This window comes from Camponotus floridanus, unplaced genomic scaffold, assembly GCF_003227725.1.
Source record: "Camponotus floridanus strain SB8 unplaced genomic scaffold, Cflo_v7.5 scaffold205, whole genome shotgun sequence".
Taxonomy (NCBI): domain Eukaryota; kingdom Metazoa; phylum Arthropoda; class Insecta; order Hymenoptera; family Formicidae; genus Camponotus; species Camponotus floridanus.
In genome coordinates this window covers 1-15,757 of record NW_020229332.1, presented here as the reverse complement: position 1 = coordinate 15,757, position 15,757 = coordinate 1, and the positions used below count along the sequence as shown (strand labels likewise).

The 15,757-nt window shown below is 31.5% G+C and overlaps 1 protein-coding gene across 1 annotated transcript; it reads right to left on the bottom strand.

The window, feature by feature from the left end:
• Positions 1-6,450: 6,450 nt before the first annotated feature.
• LOC112637810 (proline-rich extensin-like protein EPR1) lies at positions 6,451-8,935 on the bottom strand. Its single transcript, XM_025408378.1, has 3 exons — positions 8,824-8,935; positions 7,088-7,107; positions 6,451-7,019 (listed from the first exon to the last, which is right to left on the bottom strand). Exon 3 carries the CDS (start codon positions 7,017-7,019, stop codon positions 6,456-6,458), a length of 564 nt encoding a protein of 187 aa, XP_025264163.1. The 5' UTR covers positions 7,088-7,107; positions 8,824-8,935; the 3' UTR covers positions 6,451-6,455.
• Between the last annotated feature and the right edge of the window lie 6,822 nt (positions 8,936-15,757).

The window sequence follows — 15,757 nt, the reverse complement described above, 5'->3', positions numbered from 1 at the left end:
TATTCTGTAGCGACTTTCAATGAGTGTACTACACATATGCTATCAGCGAGGGACAGATATATATATATAGACATTATTATATAACAATAGTAGGTAAAGATTATGATATAGATATAGTTTTGGAATTTTAATATGCGATATAGTGTAATATAAAGATTTTGAAAATTTTTTATTGCGGGACGTAACACTCTCTTCCTCAAGCGCGTTGTGACGTAGTAGGCGCGCAGTACAGAGTGGGGAACGACGAAGCCGTCTATTATACATTGTGCATCGAATACATTGTTCTTTAATCGGCTTAAACGATGCTTTTACAGAGTTATTAAAATTATAATTACCTTGTCAGTATATACAGATTGAATAATTCATTCTTTTCAGATGGAGCTTTGCATGTACGTTGGAAGGAGACTATATATACGTCAGTCTATACTATAGTACTTCTATAGAAAGCGATAATATATAAGTAAGCATAAGTATTTTTCTTTTATTTATTTGGCTCAACAAAATGATTTACAGTCATCGGGAGTTATTTTATAATTATTCTAAATAAATAAATCAATATATTGGTATGCATCGATTTTTAATTCCATTATGTATTTCCTTGATATTTATAAATTTTGACAACAATGGTCAGGTTCATTTTGTTGTTCCCTTAGTTTGTGTATCTATATATAATCTACTTCTATTATGTGTCTGGCTATGCGGTTAGTTCTACTAGTATACGATTTTATTTGTTGAATATATATAATAACGAAAGAATTAATCATGGTTTAATATGTATATATTGAATAAAATATGAGTTGAATAGTATTTGATTATTGAAATAAGGAAAGAAATAGGAAAATAAAGAAAAAATTTATGCTTATAATATTTTTGTTGCTGGACGTAACACAAGATAGCATGCGATGATGCGAACTACTGAATTACATAGAAATGAGTGCTTTTAATCCGAATAACGCACGCCTATACGACGCAATTACGTGAAATAAACGCTTTTTTTCAAGATAGCATGCGATGATGCGAACTACTGAATTACACAGAAATGAATGCTTTTAATCCGAAGAACGCACACCTATACGACGTACAAACGAGAATTGAAATCTTTTTTCCGGGATATCATGCAATGATGCGAATTACTGAACTAACTTTAAGTAAATGCTCTTAACCCGAATAAAGCACGCCTATACGACGCAATAACGTGAAATAAACGCTTTTTTTCAAGACAGCATGCGATGATGCGAATTACTGAACTAACTTTAAGTAAATGCTTTTAGTCCGAATAAAACACGCCTATACGACGCAATAACGTGAAATAAACGCTTTTTTTCAAGATAGCATGCGATGATGCGAACTACTGAATTACATAGAAATGAGTGCTTTTAGTCCGAATAAAGAACGCCTATACGACGCAATATCGTGAAATAAACGATTTTTTTCATGATAGCATGCGATGATGCGAACTACTGAATTACATAGAAATGAATGTTTCTAATCCGAATAACGCACGCCTACACGACGCAATAACGTGAAATAAACGCTTTTTTTCAAGATAGCATGCGATGATGCGAACTACTGAATTACATAGAAATGAGTGCTTTTAGTCCGAATAAAGAACGCCTATACGACGCAATATCGTGAAATAAACGATTTTTTTCATGATAGCATGCGATGATGCGAACTACTGAATTACATAGAAATGAATGTTTCTAATCCGAATAACGCACGCCTACACGACGCAATAACGTGAAATAAACGCTTTTTTTCAAGATAGCATGCGATGATGCGAACTACTGAATTATCTAGAAATGAGTGCTTTTAATCCGAATAAAGCACGCCTATACGACGCAATATCGTGAAATAAACGATTTTTTTCATGATAGCATGCGATGATGCGAACTACTGAATTACATAGAAATGAATGTTTCTAATCCGAATAACGCACGCCTATACGACGCAATAAGGTGAAATAAACGCTTTTTTTCAAGATAGCATGCGATGATGCGAATTACTGAACTAATTTTAAGTAAATGCTTTTAGTCCGAATAAAACACGCCTATACGACGCAATAACGTGAAATAAACGCTTTTTTTCATGATAGCATGCGATGATGCGAACTACTGAATTACATAGAAATGAATGCTTTTAATCCGAATAACGCACGCCTATAGGACGCAATTACGTGAAATAAACGCTTTTTTTCATGATAGCATGCGATGATGCGAACTACTGAATTACACAGAAATGAGTGCTTTTACTTCAAATAACGCACGCCTATACGACGCAATAACGTGAAATAAACGCTTTTTTTCAAGATAGCATGCGATGATGCGAATTACTGAACTAACTTTGAGTAAATGCTTTTAGTCCGAATAAAGAACGCCTATACGACGCAATATCGTGAAATAAACGATTTTTTTCATGATAGCATGCGATGATGCGAACTACTGAATTACATAGAAATGAATGTTTCTAATCCGAATAATGCACGCCTACACGACGCAATAACGTGAAATAAACGCTTTTTTTCAAGATAGCATGCGATGATGCGAATTACTGAACTAACTTTAAGTAAATGCTTTTAATCCGAATAAAGCACTCCTATACGACGCAATAACGTGAAATAAACGCTTTTTTTCATGATAGCATGCGATGATGCGAACTACTGAATTACATAGAAATGAATGCTTTTAATCCGAATAACGCACGCCTATAGGACGCAATTACGTGAAATAAACGCTTTTTTTCATGATAGCATGCGATGATGCGAACTACTGAATTACACAGAAATGAATGCTTTTAATCCGAAGAACGCACACCTATACGACGTACAAACGAGAAATGAAATCTTTTTTCCGGGATATCATGCAATGATGCGAATTATTGAACTAACTTTAAGTAAATGCTTTTAACCCGAATAAAGCACGCCCATACGACGCAATAACGTGAAATAAACGCTTTTTTTCAAGATAGCAAGCGATGATGCGAACTACTGAATTACCTAGAAATGAGTGCTTTTAATCCGAATAACGTACGCCTATACGACGCAATATCGTGAAATAAACGATTTTTTTCAAGATAGCATGCTATGATGCGAACTACTGAATTACATAGAAATGAATGTTTCTAATCCGAATAACGCACGCCTATACGACGCAATAACGTGAAATAAACGCTTTTTTTCAAGATAGCATGCGATGATGCGAATTACTGAACTAACTTTAAGTAAATGCTTTTAACCCGAATAAAGCACGCCTATACGACGCAATAACGTGAAATAAACGCTTTTTTTCAAGATAGCAAGCGATGATGCGAACTACTGAATTACCTAGAAATGAGTGCTTTTAATCCGAATAACGCACGCATATACGACGCAATAACGTGAAATAAACGCTTTTTTTCAAGATAGCATGCGATGATGCGAACTACTGAATTACATAGAAATTAGTGCTTTTAATCCGAATAACGCACGCATATACGACGCAATAACGTGAAATAAACGCTTTTTTTCAAGATAGCATGCGATGATGCGAACTACTGAATTACCTAGAAATGAGTGCTTTTAATCCGAATAACGTACACCTATACGACGCAATAACGTGAAATAAACGCTTTTTTTCAAGATAGCATGTGTTACGTCCCGCAATAAAAAATTTTCAAAATCTTTATATTACACTATATCGCATATTAAAATTCCAAAACTATATCTATATCATAATCTTTACCTACTATTGTTATATAATAATGTCTATATATATATATCTGTCCCTCGCTGATAGCATATGTGTAGTACACTCATTGAAAGTCGCTACAGAATACCTGAAAATTATAGAAAATATCAATAAAATGTTATAATATTATCATATCGTTATTACTCTATATAAAATTTCGTTATACTAGTGGAACTAACCGTAAAACCAGCATTAGCAAATATATTTAAATATATATATATAGACAAAACCTAACAAAATGGACCTAACCGTTATCATTGGAAACTTATTGAATAAACTTTAATTAACTATATTGAAAATCATAAAGCCATAATAATGTAAAGAAGTTCAAATCTAAAATATATAGATATTTACAAATATCTCTCATTATTCGAATAATCAATCGTAATGAAACAGATTCAATAACGATTCATTTTGTTAACAAAAAAAAAACCACAATAGATGAAATAACAAAAAAAACAATATATGAAAGGAAAGAAAAAGAAAATATATATACTTACGTAGAATAGATTTAAGTTCTAGTTAAAGTATCGTGAAGTGTAAAATCAATTATCCTTCCGATAAGTATATATAATCCGCACTCTTCAAATAGTTAGAATATTTTCCGCCTTCATACGCGTATACTCGTACATAGATCCCCAATTTTAAGAATCTGTAAAAGGAAAACCCATCGATATAAGCCAAATCTAGTAATCTCATATTTTCCAGTAGAGACAAGAAACACTCTTATAAGTAAGAATCAAAACCCTCAACGATTTGCTTTAATGGAATTGCTCCACAAGGCCCTTTTAAATAATTATTAACAATATAACCTTAAGGACCTAACCATATAAAAGGAGACGCAAAGACTTGATTTACGAGCAAAAATGCTTAATACAAATAATTAATAAAATAGACTCTGCGCAAAAACTAAATAAAATCGTCTTTATAATAGTGATATATATATATTCATATAAAGCCACTCAGTAAAAATACGTACTCATTACATTACGAACAAATAACCGAGAATAAATGTACAATACGTTCAAAAGGAAAATTATAACTCTTATACATGACACTTCTAATAATAAACTCTAATACCATGACCAACAGATTTGTTGAAATAAGATTACATTTTTAAACAAGCATAAATACCGCCTCTTATATATACATATATATCTGAAATTTTGTGTCTAACATCTCCATTACTATTTAGGAGAACTATAAGACTCAAATATTACTCAAATTATACCTTACTCAAAATATACATATGCTATATCTACATATATATCTGATCATGATTAATTCTATTACATATATTGAAATAAAATCGCTATATTGATCCTACTAACCTAATTATTAAATGAGACATACACATAGATACACCAAACGGAACAACAAAATGTACCTGTTGATCATCAACAAAATTTATAAATATAATGACTTAAAATTCAAGAGAATAAATTAAATAAAATTAAAATCCGTATCTGTTTCTATTTGATCTGTCGGATAAATAAAAGTCCCCCAACTATTCTTTATGACATACAGAATTTATTAAATAAATATAGTATGTGTTAACCAGAAATTAATAAGAGTTTCTTTTTCAATGAAATAAAATTGATTTATAAACCATTTTGTTGAACCAAAAGAATAAATAAAATATAATAATAATAAGAACGTCTATGCTTATATATATCGTTGGAATCTTGTAGCATAAATCATAGGCTTGAACATCTCTCTCTTTTTTCCACGTAAACTCTCTCTTAAATGTAGATCTTCACCACTAGAAACCTGAAAAAGAACAATCGTAATTAATAAAAGGTCTATATACAATTTCTTATAAAATAATTGAAGAGGATAATGACCCTCCAAGATAATATAATCAAAATATAAAAATTCACAATTTAACGCTGCACATTAATATTAAATTATTTCATGACAAATGTCCAACCAATAACTAAGGATACAAATCTTAATAATATGTACATCGGACACATGCATATATTACATAACCCAATTATAAATAAATACGCGTAAGGCAAATTACTAACAATAATAGTCAATCGCCATGTTATAAAAAATTAAATTCGTATAATTAATATATACATATATGGAATCCCTTGTAATAACAAAAGAAATAATAAGTTAACATTATAAATATATACAATAATCATACAAAGGGAAACATTTACGCTTACTTATGTAATTTCTTTATGATTATCAAACCATAAAAAATGAAATGATTTATAAGCTTCCTTTTCCCCAATGAATATATATATATATATATTCTCTAATAACGTGTAGGAAAAATATATAATAAAAATATAATTAATACACATACATGTACATATATTGTTACGTTTTGAGATTTCGTTGTTACGTCTCGATCGTAACTTCTCCCGTATTTATTTGTTACGCAATTGTAACTTCTCTCTATTTCTTTTTCAGGGCAACCTGCCAAGCCGGCTATACCCTAGGACGCCGAGAGACTAAGAATCTTTTGCGCTTCTTTCAGGAGAGGGATTGACGATGGGAAATAGATTAGGTGCGTTGAACCTGACCCAATTTATCCTTTTTGATCTGTTTTCTTTTATTAGTTTACTTCCTTAGAGCTTTACAAATCCTTTATTATTGTTATTATTGTTATTATTTGACAGTTGTAGATAGTGTATATCGTTATACGTATAGATGTGTGTATGTAGTTAATGTTCTTCTCTATAGCATTTCTAAGGCGATATCTAGATATGGTTATTATTCGCGGTTGTTGAAGAAATTATCTCGCTGCAAGTATTCGTAGATCTCGATAAAATCTTCGTCTGTTAGTCCTGCGAGGGGTTGGATACTGCTTGGTAAGACTAGGTCCTCTGGTTCCGGGTAGAAATTTGGTTCAGGGGGATCCAGAACTTGACCTGGGTTGGATGGACCAGCCTCAGTTTCTGTGCTTTGTTCTATGGGTCTTCGTTCTTCCGGTATGGAAGGAAGATCTTCCGGTGTCCTGATCGGCGAGTAGCTGGGATTAGATGAATCCTGGATGGGGGAGTAATTGGGCGATGGCGGCCTGGCTCTGGGCTGTTGTTCCTCTTGAAGAACCGCTGGAGGGTTTCGGGGAGGACGATAAGGGTATGCGCGGGAGGGCGCGAAACTACGCACTGGAGAGTACCTTGTTACTCTGCTTGTTAAGTCGTTCTCGTCGGCAAACAACTGACGAGCTGTAGGGAGCCTAAGTACCGACCGGGAGGCACGCCTGCGGCGTATACCCGCGGCACGGAGGGGAATTTCGCGTCCAACGGAAGAAGTTCGGCGGGGGTTAACCATCTACCGAGGGAATACGACTATTTAGTATGTTTGATGCGATTGATTTAACACAAAAGGGGTTTACTTACGATGATGCGTAGAAAGGTACCTGTTAAGATGAATGGTTTTATAAGGTAAATGTAGTCACAGCAAGGTGGTTCATAGAGTTAAGACGAATAATACGGCTTAACGGATTATTGTGAGATAAACGAATGTAGATTATGATAGTATATCTCACTCGTTCTCATATCATGGTTGAAACGTTCGGCTATATACAGTTCATTGGGGTACAGCAATTAATGATTTATTTAATATATTTTGAATTTTTTTCAGGGGCATGCGGTTGCACCGAGAGGTCCGGAGATTCAGAGGGTACAGACAAGGGTACGGGTAAGAGCGGCTGGCTTACTTCAGATAAGTATAAAATTCATAAAATGTTTTCGATAGTTAACTTGTAAGCCAGTGCATTAATTCCATTATTTCGACAGATCCTCTAGGAGCGAGTCTTAGATTCTGAGTCTAGTATCGATGTGCAAGACGTCACGTCACAGCGGCACAGGATCCACGGAGAAATTCTTTCAGAGAAGCTCTCCGTGAAAGCGGCAGAGGAGTAGAATTTGCTACTCAATGCACATCGAGTGACTAACTCGAACGACGCTACACTCTAGGATACGCTTCGAGCGTTCTCAGAGGGTCGGTTGAAATTTAAATCATTCAACTCGAAAGAAAAATTTAAAGTCTGTATACGGACAGGTAGGATTCGGGGAAAATTGTCGTACAACGGATGATAATTTATCTAGCATATACTGAATTTCCAGGAGCATGCGGCTGCACCGAGAGGTCTGGAGATTCAAGGATACAGACGAGGATACGGGTGGAAGCGGCTGGCTTACTTCAGATAAGTATAAAATTCATAAAATGTTTTGATAGTTAACTTGTAAGCCAGTGCATTAATTCTATTATTTCGACAGATCCTCTAGGAGCGAGTCTTAGATTCTGAGTCTAGTATCGATGTGCAAGACGTCACGTCACAGCGGCACAGGATCCACGGAGAAATTCTTTCAGAGAAGCTCTCCGTGAAAGCGGCAGAGGAGTAGAATTTGCTACTCAATGCACATCGAGTGATTAACTCGAACGACGCTACACTCTAGGATACGCTTCGAGCGTTCTCAGAGGATCGGTTGAAATTTAAATAATTCAACTCGAAAGAAAAATTTAAAGTCTGTATACGGGCAAGTAGGATTCGGGGAAAATTGTCGTACAACGGATGATAATTTATCTAGCATATACTGAATTTCCAGGAGCATGCGGCTGCACCGAGAGGTCTGGAGATTCAAGGATACAGACGAGGATACGGGTGGAAGCGGCTGGCTTACTTCAGATAAGTATAAAATTCATAAAATGTTTTGATAGTTAACTTGTAAGCCAGTGCATAAATTCTATTATTTCGACAGATCCTCTAGGAGCGAGTCTTAGATTCTGAGTCTAGTATCGATGTGCAAGACGTCACGTCACAGCGGCACAGGATCCACGGAGAAATTCTTGCAAAGAAGCTCTCCGTGAAAGCGGCAGAGGAGTAGAATTTGCTACTCAATGCACATCGAGTGACTAACTCGAACGACGCTACACTCTAGGATACGCTTCGAGCGTTCTCAGAGGATCGGTTGAAATTTAAATAATTCAACTCGAAAGAAAAATTTAAAGTCTGTATACGGGCAAGTAAGATTCTGGGAAAATTGTCAATATATTTAGAATAAATCAACCTAATATACGAAGTTATTATCAAGGTTGATTAAGAATGATTATTATTTTATTATTTCCTTACCGGATGACGGGATCAATGGAAGAATAAAGGCACCGCTGCTCCTTCCCTGGATTGCTCGACCTCGGTGAGAACCTGAAGAAGTGGCAAGGCAGCGCAGAGAATGGCCAAAGACTCAGAGGTTGCTGGATGGTAGCACTTTATTAAAGTGTTAATGTTGATACAGCTCTCTTCATAGAGATTGAGACTAAGTCCCGAAAGAAAAAATCAAAATCGCGACTAAGTTATTTTCGAATAAGTTAAGGTGTCCGGTAGGCTTCTAGGTTTTTCCTCTTCGAGAGCTAGAGATCTGATGGGCGTAGAGAGAGAGAGAGCTGAGACACAGGCGAGTTAATGGCGCAGAGAGAGCTAGGGCTGACCGACTTTGTCTAAAAGGCCCGGAGAGAGCAGCTGGGGTGCCTTAAATACCTTCCTCTGGTTCGACGTTTAATGGTAGGGAGAGGAGGTGGGCCTCTTCGGTGATTGGTGGGTCGGCTGCTGGAGCTATCCCTTCCTGCTATGAGTTTGCGATGTGGTGGGTGAGAGTTTTGTGGTAGGGATTGCAAGTCTTGAGTCTTAGATTTATTAAATAATTTTAGAATAATTTTTAATAATGATTTTTAACAATCAGAATTTTTTATAATATCGTATTTATGTTATTAGAAAATTTGAGTTCGATTTATAACAATTGTTTAAATTTTAAGTGATATTTTGGTAAATTCTGATGTATTAAACCATTATTATTACAATGATTTTTACAATGGTGCGTATATAGTTAAAATTAATAATTAGTGATTAATTAATATTTAGTAAATTAATAATTAGTAATAATTAGTAAAGAAAAATTTAGCATTTGGATTGCAGATTCTAACGCAACGGATGCGAAGATGGCTTATCTCTTTTTCTAAAAATAGATATGCTGGATGTCCTTCGAAGAATGCTCACTGCATTCTTTCTCTTTATAAGACACATTAGTAACAGTAATATTTTTTTAAATGAATTACCTTTTAAAATTCGTTTACGTGGTTTAAATTGGCATATTACACGTATTATTTCCAGGTTTAATAATTATCTTAAGACTAATTATTAAGATTTATCATTTACAAGATATATTTTTATTTATTTAATAAAGGCTTTAACAATTAGAATTTTTGTGGTTTTATATGTATATATTTTAAAATTTTCAAAGTCGACTTTTAATGATTACTCAAGTCTATGAATAATATTTTAATAAATTCTAATGCGTTAAGCCATTATTATTACAATAAATTTTACAATAAGAATATATGGAAATTAATTATCGCTTCGCTTAATAGTTATTATGTCGCTAAAAGAAATTTTATTCTTACAGTTCTCGGAACAACGTATGAAAAAGCGGCTCGTTTTACTTCTAAGAATGATCACGACGGATGTGCTCGAAGAATTCATTGCACGCTCTACCGTGATCTTTTATTCAAGAGGTCTTTTGATTCTGACAATATTTTATTCTTTGAAGATTTTCATTTGGGCGACTTTTATATTAGCACATATATATATATATATATGTATAGATATGTATTCGCATATTGCTTATGAAAATTGATTTCAGCAAGTTTTTACTGAATCGTATTTAATAATCATCGTATAAGATTAATAATTATTGTATAAAATCTTGGGGTTATTAATATTAATTATTTGTTAATATTCGTAATATATATATATATATATGTTTTGTGTGCTGATTAATTTTGTCGCGGTAGCAGTCTATTATATCTCCTCCTTTGTTTTATTGTTAAATTTGTTACAAAATGTATATGCATATAGCATGCATATACATATAGGGATATTGTTGGACAAGTTAATATATATATGTATCAATTTCTATCGCGACGCGTATTTATTGTATTTATACCGTTATTTTATTGAATTTGGTTATAAAATATATATGCGTATATGTAAATTTAGTCAATTTGTATGTTACATATAGTATGCGTATGTATAGGGATAATTTTGGACAAGTTAAGATATATATTTGTAAATTTCCATCGCAACGCTTATTTATTGTATTTATACCTTTATTTTATTGAGTTTGGTTATAAAATATATGTGCATATATGTAAATTTATTCGATTTATAGGTTACATATAGTATGCATATATATATAAAGGTGTATATTTTTATCTATTAATATTTGTTAATTTTTTGTCCTGACGATTGTTTATTACGTCTCTACTTTTATTTTATTGGATTTTGTTATAAAATATGTATGCATATGTGTATATGTAGTCAGTTCATATGTCACATATAGTATGCATATATATGTATATAGAGGTATATGATACTGGATAATAGTGTGATATTAATAGAAAATGCTTTGTTAATGCTTAATTATAAAAGAGAAGTCGATGTATTAATTTGGTTTGCATTCATGCGAGCGCGAATTTAGATCTTCCCTCTGCCTTTAGGTCGGGAGAGGATGTTTAAAAATTCCAATGGAGATAACGCGACGTGCTGGACTTGGCCTTGCACGCTTGTTCGACTCGTAGAGTTATACGCATAATATTCTTTGTGCAGTATTATTCGTAAGTACACATATTATTTCTCTATTTCTCTCGTGTTTTCACGTTTTATTTCCTTTGACTTAATGATACATGTATATTATGCATGGTAAGAAGTTGCTGTCATTATATTCATTGTTGTAATTTTTTATTTTTATTTAATAAAGTTTTTGAATTTAGATTCTATTTTTCGAGTGTCATTTTGCACATTATGTACCTGGGCTCTATTCATTTCTCAGAAGGTTTTAGTCTTACATTATTAAATTTGCATATGTTCATATGCACGTACATATATATATATATATATATATATATATATATATATATATATACGTATAAGAGTGCTCATATGTAAATGTTCGTGCATTTTACAATTGTGTATATACATTTTATATTCATAGTAGCTATAGGTGTCCATCCTTAATATTATTATTTTATTTATTCAGGCGATACTTTTGCCAGGGGGTACCCGGTGAGTAGGAACACGAATATAGGGTGTCCATATATTTTCGTCATATGAAGACTTACTAGTAAGTAATATTCTGACATAATTATACTTAATAAGGTTTGGTATTATGAAATTTTGTCATTAAAGTACTTGAAAAAGGGGGATTATTATAGTTGAAAACTTTTTATATGAAGTGTTAATATTTTATAAGGCTTGGTACATGCATTCATATATAGAAGAGTGTGATCGTAAATGTTCATGGTTGATTTTTGATGATGTTCATTGGCCTTATTCTGATTTTTTAATTATTTTAATCTAAATTTTATATTATTTTGTTCATTTATGCTAGTTGGTTTTTCTTTCTTTTCATTGGCTCATGTGTATATGCCTTAAGCATATAGATGCTATCCATTTTGTTATACTTAATGCTTTGCAAATTTTTATAAAATATTGACAGCCTCGTGTTAGAAATTATTATTCTTATGACCAAATATTATTTTACATTAATTTTTCAGGCATCCAGGAGGGGGGTCATGTGACTTCGTCATATAAGGTATTCTTATTTGATTTTCAGGTAAGATCACTTTAAATTATTATTTGTGTTATGGGCCGCTAGTATTTGGTTAAATTTCGTTATTAGCTTATTATAAGTGAATATTTTATTTGTTAAGGTCTTATTATTCATTTATTATTGGTTATAAGAGTGGATGCATATATATATATATACATATATATATATATATATTCATATGTATAATTGTTAGAATTATTTTGTAGAATTTGAAGCTAGATTTTACTACCAAAATTTTGTTTCTGAAATTTTTTAATCATTAATATTTTTATTAATTTATGGTCTAAGAACATATATTCATTTTTATTTGTTTTTAGGTGTCAACAGGTTTAGCAAGAAAAACAAGCAGTGCTGAATTAAAATGTTGATGGTCAAGTATATTATTATTTCTAAGGGTAAGTCTTATTAAAATTTATGCAAATTCATTATTGTTATTATTATTATTTGCATTTAAGCAATTTCAATTTTAATCATAGAGAATTATTAGTACCATATAATTTATTAGTTTTATCAATTGTTAAATTTTGGTTATTATCTTACGTTTTTATTTATAATTTTGTCTTTACAAGTTTCATAGGATATTTATTAAATATTCATTGTTAGTTGGGGATTAATATATATATATCTTGTAATTATTCAATGGCACTTAAATTATATTATTATAAAATATTTTAACATTTATTATTCTTGTATTTGTTATGTTATCCTTGTGACGATATTAAGTCGGATACTAGTAATTTTGATTTTAATGATATTATTTAGAGGGAGAGTTCGTTTGATATTTATACGATTTTGTTTTGTATTTCGATTATTAGTATCGCGATATTATTTAGTGCATAGCTATTATTTATTTGGTTTTATGATTTATAGGTTATACTGGGAGCAGTATATCGATGGTCAATGGAAAATAAAATATTATCGTCGTGAGGGGTTACATCTATATACCCAATATGTTGGAATTATTATCCCAGAGATGTATACGAGAGCATTTTCACCCAAATTTGGACGTCATTTTTTTGATGAATTAGTCGACTAGTGTGGTGATCTACTTGGTTATGGTATCATGGTTATATTATTTTTATAATTCTATTGTAAAAGATCTCGAAGTTACAACACTTTTGGTTGGTAAATTTGATTGTTAGCATCATATTTATACTTCTAGTGAGTAGGGACTGTTATTTTAGAACTATATACGGGAGCATATTAGGACGTGTACTTATTTTGATAATTAATCGATTAGTACGTTGATCTACTTGGTAATGGGATCACAATTATGCCCTTAGTATATCTCTATTGTAAAAGATATCGAAGTTACAAACATTTTAAATTTTTGTTCATGGGGTTGCCTTCAAAATTTTACTGCTAGAATAATCACCGGGGAAGCTACTAGAAGGTCGTCAGATTTTTATCGTTAATCTTTATTCGTTTAATGAATTATCCTAACAAAGTCTACGCCAAGTATTGGCTTTATTTTGTATTAATTGTTTTATTTCTTTTACAGGTTACCGAATGGGAGCGTACATGTATTTATATACGGGGAGGAAGAGGGTTGATGGATCAACATTTCTACGTCGAAAATTATAGGGGTTGTTTCAACGCATAATTTTATAAATATATATATATATAAACATATATATATATATATGTTTTTAGTTAAGACATCGGTGTTGTAAGGATTTTTGATTATATAAGTATTTTTAATGGTACTACTATAAGACGTACCTATTAATATTATGTTATTATATTTTTAGCACGTTTTAATTATTATATTTTTAATTATTTAAAGGCGATTGTGTTGCTTTTATGATTATATAATATGCTTTGCCTGTCATGTACTATGCATATTAATTATTTAATCAATTCTGCCAAGTAATTTATCAAGTCTGTCGCTAAAATTTAATTATTAAATTTTATCGTTAATATTTGATTCTTCCAATTATATTTTATTATTGATGTTTCATTAAAATTTTGAGATTCGTTAACTAATTAATTTTTCTCTTTCAGGTGCAGGACTACCGTGGCTTTACTTTTAAATGATATTTGGATTTGTCGATGTCGAGGTGGATGATTATTAAAAATCGCTCACATCGCGGGATTTTATATAGATCTTGATTGTTAGTATTAATTTCTTTTTAGAGGAAGTTAAGGAATACAAGGTTTAAAATTATATTATTAATTAACAAGAATGTGTATACGTATATGTATCAAAATTTTAATATTGGTTTGTATGTCTTAAGATATTAATTTTATAAACGGCATACAATAAGATTTTATAAATGTTGATACTTTTGCTTTATATAAATGAAATATTGAATTATCATTGATCATATAATAATTTTAAATTTTGATTAATGCATTAAGATTTTGATTGTTCATATATCAAAATGATTTTATCTAATTTATTACAATTTGCTTAGGAATACTGTTGTTGGAAATATCTTTTATTAAATTCTCATTGGTCAAAGCATTGATTTCTCAAGGGATTATTATTTTGTCTTAGTTTATTCGCGATATCCGTGTAGGGCAAAAAATCGTCGTGTTTAATATATGTACATGTATGTGTATTAATTGTATTTTTATTATATATTTTTCCTACACGTTATTAGAGAATATATATATATATATATTCATTGGGGAAAAGGGAAGCTTATAAATCATTTCATATTTATGGTTTGATAATCGTGAAGAAATTACATAAGTAAGCGTAAATATTTCCCTTTATTTTATTATTTTACATATTTATAATGTTAACTTATTATTTCTTTTGTTAATTCTTATGCGTTAATTTTCATTGATATTATAAGGGATTGCATATATTAATTATACGAATTTAGTTTTCTATAACATGGCGATTGACTATTATTGTTAATAATTTGCTTTACGCGTATTTATTTATAATTAGGTTATGTAGTATATGCATGTGTCCGATTTAAATATTATTAAAATTTATGTCCTTGGTTATTGGTAGGACATTTGTCATGAAATAATTTAGTATTAATGTACAGCGTTAAATTGAGAAATTTTATATTTTGATTATATTATCTTGGAGGGTCATTATCCTCTTCAATTATTTTTATAGGAAATTGTATAAGACCTTTTATTAATTACGATTTTTCTTTTTCAGGTTTCTAGTGGTGAGAAATCTACATTTAAGAGAGTGTTTACGCGGGAGAGAGAGAGAGATGTTCAAGCCTATGATTGTGCTACAAGATCACAACAAATATATATATATAAGCATAAGACGCTTCTTATATTAATATTTTTATTTATCTTTGGTTCAACAAAAATGTTTGTAGGCGTGTTGTAGGCAGTAGCAAACTACAGATTGTCGCCGCGCAGTCTCTATAGCGCACAGACTAGCGCATGAGTGTTTATAGCTCACGCGAGCGGAAAACGGTAATG

Bases quoted from the DNA above. Each gene is read 5' to 3' on its own strand.
- LOC112637810 (XM_025408378.1), bottom strand. From the start codon at position 7,019: ATGGTTAACCCCCGCCGAACTTCTTCCGTTGGACGCGAAATTCCCCTC.